Here is a 15,898-nt window from a genome sequence, read left to right as displayed (position 1 = left end):
CCTTGTTCACTCATCTGCTTTTTATCTCTGGGCAATAGTGGGGATTGGCAGAAGAGGAGGAAGTGGGCAACTGCAGGGAGAAAAAAGGGCACCCTGCCCAAGGACAACCCCACCCCTGGTAAAACCTGGAGCCAACACTGCCTAAATGGGCTCTCCTGCTGGTGTTCTGGATGGATACTCTTCTTAAATTAGTTACTAATTCAGGGGAGGCACCGCATATGTGGGATGGGATTTACCATGTTATTTGTTTACTTATTTTCCATACTCAGGAAAAAGCCAGTGCATGAAAGAATCTCTTTGCTGTTGCCCCCCACCTACAAAAGACTCTACTTAGTTTCCCAGAGTCACAAGAGTAGGAACCTACTCTGCTTTCATTACAATTAAGCATCTCATTACAATTATTAATGCTTACATTGTGCCTGATTAAATATTAGAAATGAGTTCCTTTGAAAACCAATTCTAATATGCATGTAATACATTATGGATGCAATCCTGTCCTTACCTGGGAGTAAGCCTCAGTGAACTGAATGAAACTTACTTTTGAGTGGACACACCTATGATTCCTCTAAGGGCTCCAATCCTAAACACAATTACGGTACTAAGGGATAAGGCTTTAGTCCTACTCCACTTAAATGATCCCCTCAATTCAGTAGGACTTCTGAGCAGATATTGTTAGAATCGCACTGTGGGTCCCATTAGATTTATTTAACAAAATTGCTTGATTGTTAAGAAAGCCTCTAAGTTGCTTACAAAAATTCCACAAACATTACTTATGAGTAAATATGTTTAGGATTTTACTGCTAAGTAGGTTATTGTTGAAATTGAACATTTCAGACTGGATACAGTTTTGACTACTCCTTTTGGTTTTTGTATCTGTATTTGTCTGCCATGGACCCTTGACCATGAGCAAATCAATCTTATAACGAATTTGGGGGAGGCAACTTTGCTTTAAACACAAGTTGGAGAGAGGCTGTTACAGTTAAATCTCTAAATGCCTAACAAATACATTTTCAGGCTTGTAATCTCAGCTCAAAAGTTATAAATTAGTTTAAATGGGAGGAATCTTGTTTTCTTTTGCACAAAAGAGAAGCTGTGTAGTGTATTCGGATGGAAGAACAACATTATTTCCCCCCAAATGTGGAAAAAAACACAAAACAAAACCCATTTATTCCCTTGCTGACAGAAACTTGGTGAGAAGGGGCTATTTGCCAAGAATGTTTGTTCAAGGAACAGCCTACAGTCCCAGAATTGTGCAGTCAAGTGAGCTTTTACCCTTTAATCATGACTTAATGAACTCCTAGTATGTGAGTCTCCTCAGGTCTCCAAAGGTCACAGAACTCGTGCACAAGGCATCCTTAGCTATTCATTGTACTATAATATGATAACATCACTCTAAGTATTCAGGAAAGACGTTTCCTGTTAACAATAATCAGGAAAGAGCTTTTTAATTGGCGGAATTTATAAAAGCAAATTGCTAATCTTTTTAGCTTTTGCCCTTTCAGTAGCAAAATGCTAATCTTTTAATTTATTTTTAAATTAAGAAACCAAGCTCCTTGCAATTTTGCAGCCATGTGTGGTCAACCTAAGCCAGTTTTATGTATATCACTCTTAATAAAAATTCAGCACCACACTGTTAGTCAGTTTATGTGGTCAGTGCATGTCGCTTGTGAGTGTGGTTCTCCCCATACCCTTTTGGAGAAGTGAGCCATTGCCGTAGTTGCCTTGCCAAAACACTTGATTCAGTACCAGCAGCTAGTAGCGGTTCATCATTTTGTGCCTTCAGAACCAGTATCTTTTAAGCAATATTTATGAATATTTTAAACTCTTTAATATGACAAAATCTGTATCAGATTTTCTGATACCAAACCACATTCCTTATTTGCTTCAATTTGCAGCTCTGAGCTGAGAGTTTGTGTCACATTTTGGTCTGATGCACATAAAAACAGGTATTGAAACTTATCAAATGCCAAAAAATAACAACAACATCTAGAGACCCCCTTTCAACTTGAGCCCCAGACCCAATGGCTTTACTTCTGATTCGCCCTGGTAAAGCCCCCCATCTCCAAGTATCATTTACTCAACAGTCCCAAATTACTGTTCCATCCTTACAGTGATCCCCAAGAATCTGTGTGTGTTTGTGTGAGATAAACATATACACACCCCAAAGCCATACCCTGCAACATTTCTCTGATGAAAATAGGGACCTAAGGAAAAGCAGGATGTTCCAGAATCAAATCAGAAACCAGAACAGTTTCTGTAAATCTGGGACTGTCCCTGGAAAATAGAGACACTTGGAGGGTCTGCAAAGTACCCCTGGCTTTCAAATGTTGTTTGTGAGGTGATGATGCAGTTGTTTTGTCAAAAAAGCTTAGCTTTTGCTCAAAACTAAAACAGAATGAGATTCTACCAGAGAGCTGTGCCTGTGCATTATACTATGCAATTGTCTAATCTAACCCACTCAGAAGAAGCAAACTTTCATGGTAGTGCCAGTTGCTGAAAGAAGGAAAACTTTTGAAACCGACACCTCTGCAGTTCACTTTCTATAACTCTTACATCAACAAAGCGGTTGGGAAAATCCCTCTTTTAAATATGCGTGTATATGCTTGACTTTACTTAAATTCCATTTACACTCTGATCCTAACCAGGAGCATGTCCTGATAAGGGGGAAACCTACATATTATGCTTAATGTGTTGCATGTAGCATCTCTCTCCCACTTTAGTTTTATCAATTACAGGTGCCAAAATGGGTGAGAGGCAGAATGATCCTTACCAGGAATGCGACATGCTGAGGTGAGACTTATGTCTTCCCTCCCCAGTGTGACTGGAACTAAAATTGTCATCCCCAAGGCTAGAGTGCTTAGAACAAAACTTCCCATTGCCACATTTCTAATAATGTGGAATGGATTTTAGATTTGATTGTGCTGGGGAGAAAAGAGTTAAGCATCCCTTCACAGCATGCTGCATTCCCAGGAAGGTTCCTGCCCCCACACCTGTAATTAGGAAAAAGTAAAAAAGGGAGAAGCAGCTTTATGCTACACATTCAGCATATCATCAGTCGCACCCTTTAGTCTTATGTACAATCAAGTAGGTACACTCTGCATTTTGCTTAATTGGTTAAGCACAATCCATCAATGGCAGTGTAAAAAAACCTTTTACTTGGTTAGTTTGAGCTCCAGGCTGTATTCTAAGAGTTTTATGAGGTCACATAGCTTTACTTGAATTTGCCTCATGGCAGAAAGTTGAAAGATCAGAAACATGGTTTAGATTTTGGAAGCTCAGTTTGGAAGTGGAATAAAGTAGTGGCTATTCAACAAATCAGAAGAAGAAATTACGATCCTTTGTAGACTATATTGTATAGCAGAAAATCCATATGTATTTCAGTCAGTGTCTGAATATTCATATTAGAATTATTATTATATTTTTCTGTAGGATAATTTTACTAGCCTTTGCTGATTCCTGATGAATATTCATATTTTTTTTGGGAGACACTGCAAATGGTTTTTAAAAAAACACAACAAAAAACACCAATTCACCATTCATTTGATATGTTGAAAATCTTGTATGCTATCTTTTGATCTATTTGTACAGAAAACCTCTAAGCCACTTAAAATATATATTAATTCAAAGTAGGACTAAAACCAAACATTAACAAATTCACAGTTATTTTCATCTCTCCCTGTGACCCTAGAGAGCTGCTGCCAGTTGAGACTAGATGGCACTAAGCTAAATGGACAAATAGACTGACCTGGTATAAAGTAGTTTTCTATGTTCCTAACTTCAGAATTGATGTATGGCCACTTTTCAGTTTATGTTCCTTTTGCTTCCAGCTTTTTGATGCACACAGTTGCATTTGGGCATTGAGTCACACTGTTAAAAGAGAGAGAGAGAGAGAGAGAGAGAGAGAGAGAGAGAGAGAGAGAGAGAGAGAGAGAGAAATCTTTGTGACTGAGTGATACTCATCAACAGTCCTTTCTATCTGGGATTCAGAATTGCCAAGTGTGCTTAAAATTACACTCTCAAGCTGCAAGCCTGCACATTCTTACATGGAAGTAAATCCCATTGATATCAATGCTGAAGTCCACCTAAGCCTGCTTAGGTTTGGATTGCAAAGGAGCAGATCTATTGCTCTGCATAAATGTCAGTGATCCCCATCCCGTAACAGAAGCTGTGAATGAAGTCACTAAAATCCTATTCCCTGTGCTTCAATTATTTTTCTCTATGCTTATCTACACACATTTTTGTGCAGTAGGCAAATTAGGTGGGGTATGGAAAGTGTCTGATCTTTGCAAAGGATGAATTAGGGCCTTGTTCTAATAGTCAAGTGACAGACAAGCACCACTGAGATTCATACAACAAAAGGAAATATGCATCAAAGGGACAAGTGAGATCAAATGCCCTACCTTTATCTCTCAGTATATAAATACTGAGGGGTTTTTCTTCCTTGTTGCTGTTGTGCTATTTATGGAACAGGGCCTCAAGAGGCATAACATATCTCTTTCCATGTGTGATTTCCACTGAATAATATCAACAGCAAGCAGCGTGAAGATTAAGAATGGCCTATACAGCCAATAGTCAAAATAAAAAAATTCCTTCCAGTAGCACCTTAAAGACCAACTAAGTTAGTTCTTGGTATGAGCTTTCGTGTGCATGCACACTTCTTCAGATACTGGTATCTGGTATCTGAAGAAGTGTGCATGCACACGAAAGCTCATACCAAGAACTAACTTAGTTGGTCTTTAAGGTGCTACTGGAAGGAATTTTTTTATTTTGACTATGGCAGACCAACACGGCTACCTATCTACTACTATACTGCCAATGCCATGCTTATCTTGCCTCTTTTTGTCCATCTCCATTGACCAGCAGGTGGAAGTATAGAACAAGTATATCTGTAACCATTTACAAATTTCTGACACTTTAAATAATTTTACTGCAGTTTAATAAAATTCCCGGCATAACAGTTTGATTGATGATGTGGATAAAGGAAGTGAAAGTTTTTGTATATCTTTTTCACCAATATATGCACTTTTGTGCACATTATTTGACTGGAGAACTGCATTTCAAAACTCGGAGATGTGTGAATTTTGAAGGATGTCTGTATTTTAGTCCACTTGTTACTTTGGAAAGTGAAAATTAGGTGGGTTAGCCTTTATATGTGAAGAAATTGCTCACCCACCCCTAATAGTGGCACATACTGATTTGTCTTCCATCCCTGTGTGGGTGCCTGGGAGTCCAGGGGCTTCCGGCAGAGAGAGGGGCAGGCACCCAACTTTTGTAACAATATCTTCAAATACAATAGTTGGGTTGAGGGACAAGGAACCTGAGGGACAGACTCAAAACAGAGATGCCTTTTCTAAGATAGCTAATGCCACATGTGGTTTACTTGTACTAAAAATAATAACCAAGCTGTCTTTTAAAAAAGTAAAATCTGCTGCCTGCTTAATTGGGGGCACCTTTTTAATCAATCAAGTGTAATCTGATTAATTGACTAAATGTTGCAGCCCTAAAGCAAATGTCTCACTAGTGATTGACCCATTCACCTTTCTGCCTTCAGGGAAATGACACACAAAGTATATTTGTGGAGCTCTGCTAACCATCTTTCTTTTTGGTACTCTGTCAGCACATTGACATGCTTAGATAAATAGCAGGCCCTACTTCTGGCCAGTGGGTGTGTGTGTGTGTGTGTGTGTGTGTGAAAAATGGTTCAGGGTTCACTTTAAAACATCTGGTCATAGGGCTTCTTTCTTCCCCCCACCTCTTTTTTTGGCCATGATTGCCTACATGCATTTATTCTAAGGCACAAGCACTAGCAGGAAGCAAGAAATAAAAATAAAAATAGTGTAAACCTAATTCTGGAAGAAGGTTCAGATGATCTGTTGAGATCTCATGTCAAACGTACTGGTTCAGATTTCTAAGCTATAAAAATAGGGGCTCTCACAAAACTGTGTTACATTCCTGAAGTATAGTTTATGCTATTCCTGACCACCAGTTAGGAATGACTTTGGCCCAGAGGGATGAAAAAGCATCACCTATGGGTTTTTCTCCTCGTACTTGTTCCCCCCCCCCAAGCTTTTGGTTGGTGTATTGTAAAAAGAAACCAGAAAGGCAAGAGTGAACATGTTGAAAGTTGATCACTGCAGCACCATAGGACAATAAGCCAGAAGCCCCCTTCAGGTATCCTGTCTTTCTTACCTGTAGCACTTTGCTTGAACCTTTGCTTGAACCTCCTCACAGTTCAGAAAATTGCTTTGACTGGAATATCCAATGTTTATGGGGGAAATGAGTGCTTAACATTAGCTTTCATTGGCTTGCTTTCAATTAGACAGCATTAGGCATTTTATCAAGATGGGGCACTTGTGGCTCCTCCTGATCTCCATCAGCTGGCCCAGAGCCTTGTGCTTGATCCAGCTCCATAGCTGGTACCTCTGCAGGGCCCAGCTATGTGTCTAGATTGCTGCTGGATTCATGGGTCACAGAATCATAGAACTGTAGATTTGGAAGGGATTACGAAATTCATCTAGTCCAGCACCCTGCCATACAGGAATTTTTTGCCCAACAGTGAACTCAAATCCAGCTCATGCTCTACCGACTGAGCTATCCACAGATGAATGACATAGACATAGTCTAAACAGGCAGGATTTGAGATGGCTAAAATACCTTCTCGATAGCTACTAAGCTGGCTTTTGTAACAACTCTTAAATTTGTTTGCAGATCAGACAGACCTTGTAACACCTTTCCAAAAGCCACCATCATAATGTTCTTTAAATACACACTAGCCCATTCCGTTATGTTTTCAATTCTTAGCTTTGTTCAGAAACTTAGAGAAATGTTCCTTAAAGTAGACAAATGCTTTTTGTGAACATAGGCAGTTATGGTACATAACCCATTCAATAATTTGAAGAAATATTTATTTGACCATAAACATAAGTTAATATTCTGATTGTTCTCATTAACCCATTAATTTGTTCATTAATTCAGAAGGGCTATATAACTAGAATACTCTGTCAATCTGGAATTACTGCTCTATTAATTTGTGATATTAACAGAGGGGCAATACTAGATTGCCAGAGTTCTATGCTTTGTACACCAAAAACGTACATCTTCAACACTGATATTCAGCTAGCTATGTGGCCTCTTTTATTAGACATGACAGCAAACATCACATTAGCTATAAATCAACATCAGCTTGTACATATGGTTTTCTCACTTGCAAAATATAAAGACACTTAGAAGTGAGGTCTATGACTGGTTATGCCAATGAATTTCAGTTCTGAATTATATTTATTTTCTTTAGAATGGCCACATGCAGTATGTTAGTCCTGTAGTTGATGTTATTTTTCAAATGAATGGTGTTTAACCTTGAAACATGACAAGCATTGACAGGGGAATTGTACTCTGACAGAATAAAAATAAGATTGAAGCAATGATATGTTTCTACTTCCACGAAGACAGACTGTTTTAGTTTAACAATGAGTATATTATCTTTTAAGCCTCTCAGTCACACCAAAGATGAATCCAGCTTAAAGGTTTCCATGTAGTGATTCTGTCAAACTTTGGAATGTGAATTGTCCAAATCACAATGCTTCAAGATATTATGAACCAACCAACATGTCCTCAATAAGTTCTTCTCTGGCTCAGAATGTAAAACGAGTTTCTGAGTATAAACAGTTAATGTTCAATCCATCAGGTGCCCTAACCCAACTGCCTTGATTCATGTGCAAAATGAACGTTAAACTCCTTCACCTCACTGAACTCGTTAATTGCTATGACTGTGGGACAAGATTAACCAACCAGTCAACTGGATGAAAAAATAGGACCTGTAACCAGTCCTCTTTATGGTTCCAGCCAGGGAGCCATGCCCCGTTTGAAGGTTCTCACCTCCATTCCTCCATCTTCCCAGTTATTCTGTTTTCTTTCATTTCTCTCATCAGTCAGCATTCTGTGCCCCCTGAGCATGCTCAGACTCCACTGGATAGTTTTGGGTTTTTTGATTTCTTTCTACAAACCTCCGAGATCATTGGAGCCTGCTGATACCCTCATTTTGTGAATGGATGGTGCTGTTTTGAAAATTTAAGGGTTGGAACTTAGAGAATGACTTCACTTCTGGAAGAAATGATACCCTCTCTTGTTTCTTAGTGTATTTGTTTTTGAGGGGGTTGGATTTCCAAGTGGCTGTCTGCCAATGAAGGCATTTGGAACAATTCTCAAAGGGCAATATATATATTTATTATATTGCCTCCTGAGCATCAGCCACAGAGCACTGAGCTGGTGACTGTATTGGAGAGCATATGGCAATATTACAAGGCAGGAAAGAACTCTCAGAAGCAGATGAGTTCTTCCCAAACATTTGCCAAGAAAGCACATAATATCCAAAGCAGATTCTGAATTGACATGAGGGCAGTTCATCCATCATTAATTCCATATGGAACACAGTTAATGACATTTACAAGCCAAGTAAATTTATGGTTGCATCTCTAAGGTGCCTTTACATTTTCAGACAGCAAGATGTAGCAATTGGAAGCATTGCTGAAATTCCTCCCTGCCTGCTGTTGCCTTCTAGGACAAGTTACTGCCTGCTCACTAGGAATATCCCTTTAGGATATTGTGGGTATTTGTTACAAGGCACTTTTATAACATCTCTACCTGACACTTGTAACATATATTTTTGTCTGCTACTGGGAGCTTCATAGATAAAATGCTTCCTCCCCTAAGACTCAAATGAACACGATCATTTATTATTATGTCTTCTATACCCAGTCAAAATATTGACTTGGTTTGCTTCTATGTGAGGCAATTCCAATGTGAGTTTAGCATTTTCTGTTAGCATGTGAAGTGAAATTAAAGTTCAGCCTTTGAAGTCCATTATGAATGGCTACTTCAGATCTTACATTTTCCATCTAGAAAATCATGTGAGGCCTGTATTTTAATTAATTCAATTTCTAGTTCACCCTTTATCGATTATTGATCCGAGGGTGTATTACATTATAAAAACATGAGACAAACTAATCAAACTCAAATAACACAAACCAGAAATAAATACTACAATTAAAAACTCCACACATAATTGAAAAACTGACTTAATGCAGTTTCATTAGCAACTGGACTTCATTCATCAAATGCCTGCAAAAGGCTGAGTGACAAAGTATGTTGTTAGTTGGTGCTGAAAAGTAAACAGGATTAGTGTGATGATCCAATAACATCCTTTTAAACAGTATATGTCCCATCACCTCCTGGCAAATAGAAGGGGAAGAAATGGAGGCAGTGAGAGATTTTACTTTCTTGGGCTCCATGATCACTGGCAGATGTGACAGCAGTCACAAAATTAAAAGATGCCTGTTTATTGGGAGAAAAGTGATGACAAACCTAGACAGCATCTTAAAAAGCAGAGACATCACCTTGCCAACAAAGGTCTATATAGTTAAAGCTATGGTTTTCCCAGTAGTGATGTATGGAAGTGAGAGCTGGACCATCAAGAAGGCTGATCGCCAAATAATGGATGCTTTTGAATTATGGTGCTGGAGGACTGCAAGAAGATCAAACCTCTCCATTCTTAAGGAAATCAGCCCTGAGTGCTCACTGGAAGGACAGATCCTGAAGCTGAGGCTCCAATACTTTGGCCACCTCATGAGAAGAGAAGACTCCCTGGAAAAGACCCTGATGTTGGGAAAGATGGACGGCATAAGGAGAAGGGGACGGCAAAGGATGAGATGGTTGAACAGTGCTCTCAAAGCTACTAACATGAGTTTGACCAAGCTGCCGGAGGCAGTGGAAGACAAGAGTGCCAGGCGTGCTGTGGTTCATGGGGTCATGAAGAGTTGGACACGACTAAATGACTTAACAACAACAACAATCCAGCCTCCACAACCTGGTGCCCTCCATATATTTTAGGTTAGGAAAGGATAGGTCAACACAGTGGTACCTTGGTTCTGAAACTTAATCCTTTCCATAGTCTGTTCCAAAACCAAAGTGTTCCAAAACCAAGGCACACTTTCCCATAGAAAGTAATGCAAAACAGATTAATCCGTTCCATAGTTTTCCAGTAAAGATTATAAGACTTCTCATTAAAAGGAAGGAAGAAATATTTTGTATAACCCTTGGAACAGAAAATGAAAGCAACGTCAGTCAGATTCATTATCAGGGAACCAAAAGCAAATAAAAAGAGGAGACAGAACAGAATGTCAGATAAGTTGTGATGCTTCATTCCAGGCAGATTCTACTACCATTTGACAGAGACTTGAAGATTGCAGGTATCTTTCTTCTGCCATTCCCTTTCACCAATAACTCCATTTACAACCATCTAACAGGCTTGCCATGTCAGTAAAATCATTTGTTGCCTTGTTCAGTAAAATATTTCCCTAAATAGGGGGGGGGGAGTTTTACAAATTGTTCTCTGTGGTGGAACAGAAAATACTGTTATGCTCACCCCACTTCTATGAGAGGTGAGAAATTCCAGGGACACAGCACTTGGGAAAGAGGTCAATGGAGGCTTCTTTTGCAACATAGGCATTTATTTGCAAATGTACCGATTGATTTTGCTGCAACAAACTAACACAGTTAGTTAGCTGCCTGTCTGGAAATTATGCAATCACTTGTCTCCAGTTGGTGAATCTTAGGGATGTATTGAAAAAATAAAGTTGACCCCACAAGTTTGAAGTTTGCTCATCCTTGAGCTAGATAGCATCAGGTTAGAAAAGTCTTCAAAGAAGAGCTGAGCTGAATATCTTGACGTTAAGCATCTTTTCCTGACACAACTAGCAAACCCATAAAACAAGAGAGAACGAGAAAACGTATTAATGCTGAGAAAAAATCCTTCCGGGAAAGTACATTTGGCAAAATGATTTCCTTAGTGCTTGCTTAATGACATGATAGTACATTGTTTTACAGAGATCTGGGTGGAAGAATAAAAGAGTTATAGCAGCAGAAAAAGAGAGCAGATCAATGAATAGAATGAATTCACAAGTCTTTGCATTTTTGGACATTTAAAGCTGACTTAGCTATGCCAGTCTTGTGACTTCCAGATATATTGTACTGCACATTGCCATTGGAAATTATAATATTTTCATTCTGAGATTTTGTTTCAATATTGTCAGCTGTTAATGCGCAGTTTCATAAGAAAATCTAACCACATTTAAAGCTAAATCACACTGCCTCCAGAATTTCCAGGGAAATGAGATGCTTTAGTACTCTGATATTTCCAACGATGGGTTTAATGAAAGATCCAAACACTACATAGGAAAACCCAAGTTTGACAGGCTTAATGTAGTATTTTAATCATTTGGTTTAACCTCTCATAATCCTGGAATTTAAGGTAGCCTGGTTAAATTGATGGGAGCAGATTTAGGAAGAAGAAGAAAAGGGGGGAAAGCACACCACCATAAATCACATTAATTTATGGATCTTGCTGCCAGAAGATATAATGCTGGTCTTGGTTGGCTTTAGAAGGGAATCAGACACATTTATGGAAGATAGAGCTTTCTGTGGCTATTTCATGGGATTAGACGAGACCGCAACATTTGGAGGAAACACAGCTCCTGTAGATTCAAACAACCAATGGGGGAAGGAGGACTGTTGTCTATATTTTCTGTTTGTGGACTTTCTAGACCCATCTGGCTGCCCCGTGTTGGGCCAGATAGACCTCTGTTCTGATCCAGTGGGACTCTTTTTATATTCCAGAACTTGCAATTTCTCCTTATTTGGTGTGCATTGGATTACAAGGATCAGTGCCTCTGAGGAAAGGACTCTAAATCTAGCCCTTATTATTGGTAATTGCTATTGCTTACAGCTATGCCAGGTCTTTTAAGGATCAAAAAGCTTTTTTAAAAAAACAAAAACAAAGCTAGGTTAAGTAAAGGGAGCTTGGTTTTGACATGGGCTTAACTAGCAACAAAGAAAGCAGGTGTTACCTGAGGGAAGTTGTGGTGCCCAGCAATTTTACAGGGAGATAGTAGTTCATCAGAAGAGGGTGCGGCTGCTTCCTTCAGCACCAATTGTTTCAATCAAATGAGTTAATCTAAACATTTAACCAACATATTCACCTGCAGGCTGGGGATTTATCTGTCTCTGGTTACAATGAAACCATCAATTTTCCTGCTGTTCTGCCCTTTTCTAGAGGACATAGTTTTGTGGGTCTTTCCCCCCTTAACACACAATTTAAAAAAGAATATAGTAAATAGCAAATAATGAAAGATGTTACTAAAAATTAGAGAACTGAATTTAAAAATTGAAGAAATGAGAAACTGGGAGAACCGAAATAGATAGATCTATCCACCCCATCTATTTAAAATGCAAACTTTTCAATGTATTCGCCAGCAAAATCTGCATTTCAAATTTAAAGTGTTTTTTGGGGTGGGTGGGCCTTTTTGTGCACCGACAGTACATTGCAAATTCTGGGAAAGGGCATAATCTGGCAGGGAGTTATGTTCCAACCTGCAAAACAGAAACTTTGGATTGGGTATACCAGACTCCTGCCCAAAAGGGAACCAAATAAATTTATTACCCTTCGCTACTCAGCACTCAAACAGGTTGAGAAGCAGAGCTCTGTGAGTTAATTTGTAATAATGTGCCTCGTGAGGTAAACAGCACTGAGTCTACTGTGACAGAACATTCATATTTGGTGCTACTGGAGTGTGACAGAACATTAGGAATGCAGTACTCAATAACGCCGAGCTAAAGGCAAAATAGGTTGTGTGGGAATCTAACCTTTGAAACAATGGGGTAGATTGATAGTGATTATATACTTCTGGCTATGTCACAAATAACAGCAAAATTCCCAGAGGACCAATGTAACATTGTGCATCTCTGAAAACGCTTCTGTGTATGAAGCTGAATTTTAAAGTTTCAGGGCAGATAAAGCAAAATACTTCTCCACACAGTGCATAGTTAAACTATGGAACTTGCTCCAACAGGACACAGTGATTGTCACCAACCTAGAGGGCTTTAAAAGAACAGTGCTACAGTCATAGCTCAGGTTGCGAACGCTGCAGGTTGCACGTTTTCGGGTTGTGAGCCGCACCAAACCCGGAAGTACCGGAATGCAAAATGGTGTCATGTGCATGCACAGAAGTGCCAAATCATGTCACATGTGTGCACAGACAGGGCGCTGCGGGTTGCGAATGTGCCTCCCACATGGATCCCGTTCGCAACCCGGGGTATGACTGTATTTTTCTAGAAAAAGAGGTGCCGGAACTCACCATGAATGCCTCTCTCATCCTCTTAGAATGGCAATGGCGTCCACCTGAGAGGTGTCAGAACTGAATTCTGGCAAGTTCCAGCTGGAAATACACACACACCCCGCCGGTAAAAGACAATTAGACAAATTCAAGGAGGAGAGAGCTATCAAAGATACTAGCCGTGATGGCTATTGTCTGTCTTCACAGTTGGAGTTACAGATAGGTAGCCGTGTTGGTCTGCCATAGTCAAAATAAAAAAAATCCTTCCAGTAGCACCTTAAAGACCAACTAAGTTAGTTCTTGGTATGAGCTTTCGTGTGCATGCACACTTCTTCAGATACTGGTATCTGATATCGGAAGAAGTGTGCATGTACACGAAAGCTCATACCAAGAACTAACTTAGTTGGTCTTTAAGGTGCTACTGGAAGGAATTTTTTTATTTTCACAGTTGGAAACAGTAATGCCTCTGAATAACAGTTGCTAGATACCACAGGAGGGGCAAGTGTTTTTGTGCTTGAATCCTGTTTGTGAGGTTTCCCACAAGTATCTGGTTGGACACTGTGAGAACAGTGGACCATTGGCCTGATCCAGCAGGCTCTTCTTGTGTAAATGTTGAATATTGTAATGTAACGAGCCAGTGTGGTGTAGTGGTTAAGAGCGGTGGACTCGTAATCTGGGGAACCGGGTTTGCGTCTCCGCTCCTCCACATGCAGCTGCTGGGTGACCTTGGGCTAGTCACACTTCTCAGAAGTCTCTCAGCCCCACTCACCTCACAGAGTGTTTGTTGTGGGGGAGGAAGGGAAAGGAGAATGTTAGCCGCTTTGAGACTCCTTCGGGTAGTGATAAAGTCAAATCCAAACTCTTCTAATATCTAAAGATCTATTAATGTCTTCTGAAAGACTGCACAACATTCTGTTGCCATATAAATGGCATTGTGAATGTGCATGTGCTTATTGTGCTTCAGATTCAGGAAGAGGTCTTCCTACTGTGCCCAAATGATTCTTACGGCATGTGGGAACATGCAGAGCCCTTTGTTTTCTCCATGGTGATGCCATTGCTAAGGAAACAAATGTAGTAATTGCACTCCCTCTAGTTAGACATTGGGATAGATTGCACATGCATTCATACACATGCCATATGATTTATCTACCCTTGGCTATTGTACACATGATTGGCACCTTTAAGTGCAAATGACTCAAATGAGGGAGTCAGTTGATTAACAAAGAGATAAAAAAATGAGCCAGCATTCCCTCTTTCTCTTCTCTTTCAGAACTCACAACTTGACTGCTTTCCCCAGGCAGAATGTAATCAGGGCCAGTCCTTGACTTGAGTTGAATGCTTCTCCTATGGCGTCGGGCTCCTGCCACAGGTTTACCAGGTGGTTGCAGCAATAATACCATTTAAAAAATTCTGCAGTGTATGTAGCATTGCTCCAAAGAATATTGTGGGCAATTTAAAATGATGACTCACAGAAAAGGGAAGGTGTTAGCACCAGTGGCCTCTGCTACACCAGTGTTTCCCAACCTTTTTTGGGCAAAGGCACACTTGTTTCATGAAAAAATCTCGAGGCACACCACCATGCCAGATGGGGAAAGGTCACTTTTTACTTATGTAAAAAAAAATAAAAAAATAGTAACAGCATAGAAGGTAATGGTTAGGCTAGCATCCCTCTTCCAAATATGCTAGGTTTTTATTTGCAGGGACTGTTCTACATGGGAAAGCATTCAGCACTGTCATTCTCCCATCTGCCATCTGAATTGGTACTATTCTGGGTCAACTTACTCTGCTGCATGTGTAGATGAAAATGGCACCAAGTGTGGGGGAGGGGGCAGAACAGGTTTCAGATACAGGATATTAAGCATACACGTACTTCAGATTGAACTGGTTGCTTGCTTTGCAAGTTTTCATTTCCCAAATGACTGCCTTGGCAAGCGCAATACCTACCAGGCTCAACGCCGGTCTCGCGCTGCCGCTTCCCGCGCTCTCAAGGACCCGGGAGGAGGAAGGCGTGAAGGGAATCCCGAAGGCGCGAAAACCTCGCGCATGCGCAGGCCTTCCGCCTGCGACAGCCCAGTAGGCCGGCCGAAGCGAGCGGCAATGGGATGTGGGAGGGAGCTCGCTCGCCGCCCCGCGTGTGCCTATGTGGGGCACGTTACAGCCCCGTGACGTCAGCGCCACGCAGGCAGCCAGGCAGGCAGACGGCGAGAGCCCCGCGCTGGGCGGCCTCTCCTCGCCGCCGCCGCCGCCCCGCCTCTCGCCGCCCGACTCGCCCGCCTCCCTCCCACGGCACACCAGGCAACGTCTCGCGGCACACTAGTGTGCCGCGGAACACCGGTTGGGAAACACTGGTTTATCTCTTTGATGTCTGATGGGAGGGCATTCCACAGGGCGGGTGCCACTACCGAGAAGGCCCTCTGCCTGGTTCCCTGTAACCTCACTTTTCACAGTGAGGGAATTGCCAGAAGGCCCTTGGCACTGGATCTCAGTGTCTGGGCTGAACGATGGTGGCGGAGACGCTACTTCAGGTATACTGGACCGAAACCGCTTAGGGCTTTAAAGGTCAGCACCAACACTTTGAATTGTGCTCGGAAAGGTACTGGGAGCCAATGTAGGTCTTTCAAGACTGTCGTTACGTGGTCTCGGCGGCAGGTAGCAGTGCTCACAGCTTACGGACTGCACCGTGTAACAGGTGTCTGGCCCAGCAGCCTAAGGCGGACAAGCCACTGAAACAG

The 15,898-nt window shown here is 41.0% G+C and overlaps 1 protein-coding gene across 6 annotated transcripts in view; it reads right to left on the bottom strand.

Moving 5' to 3' along the window:
- Positions 1 to 3,753: 3,753 nt before the first annotated feature.
- The window catches only part of LOC308594918 (uncharacterized protein), a 151,682-nt gene continuing 139,537 nt past the window's right edge, over positions 3,754 to 15,898 (bottom strand). For all 6 annotated transcript variants that reach the window (XM_081208491.1, XM_081208493.1, XM_081208492.1 and 3 more), the window contains one exon: positions 3,754 to 3,867. In XM_081208491.1, coding sequence (XP_081064617.1) covers positions 3,807 to 3,867 — 61 coding nt within the window. In that variant the 3' untranslated portion in view covers positions 3,754 to 3,806. The remainder of the gene's footprint in view (positions 3,868 to 15,898) is intronic.

Source organism: Podarcis bocagei, assembly GCF_964188305.1.
Source record: "Podarcis bocagei genome assembly, chromosome: 9".
NCBI classification, from domain to species: Eukaryota; Metazoa; Chordata; class Lepidosauria; order Squamata; family Lacertidae; genus Podarcis; species Podarcis bocagei.
This window is presented reverse-complemented; position numbering and strand designations above follow the sequence as displayed.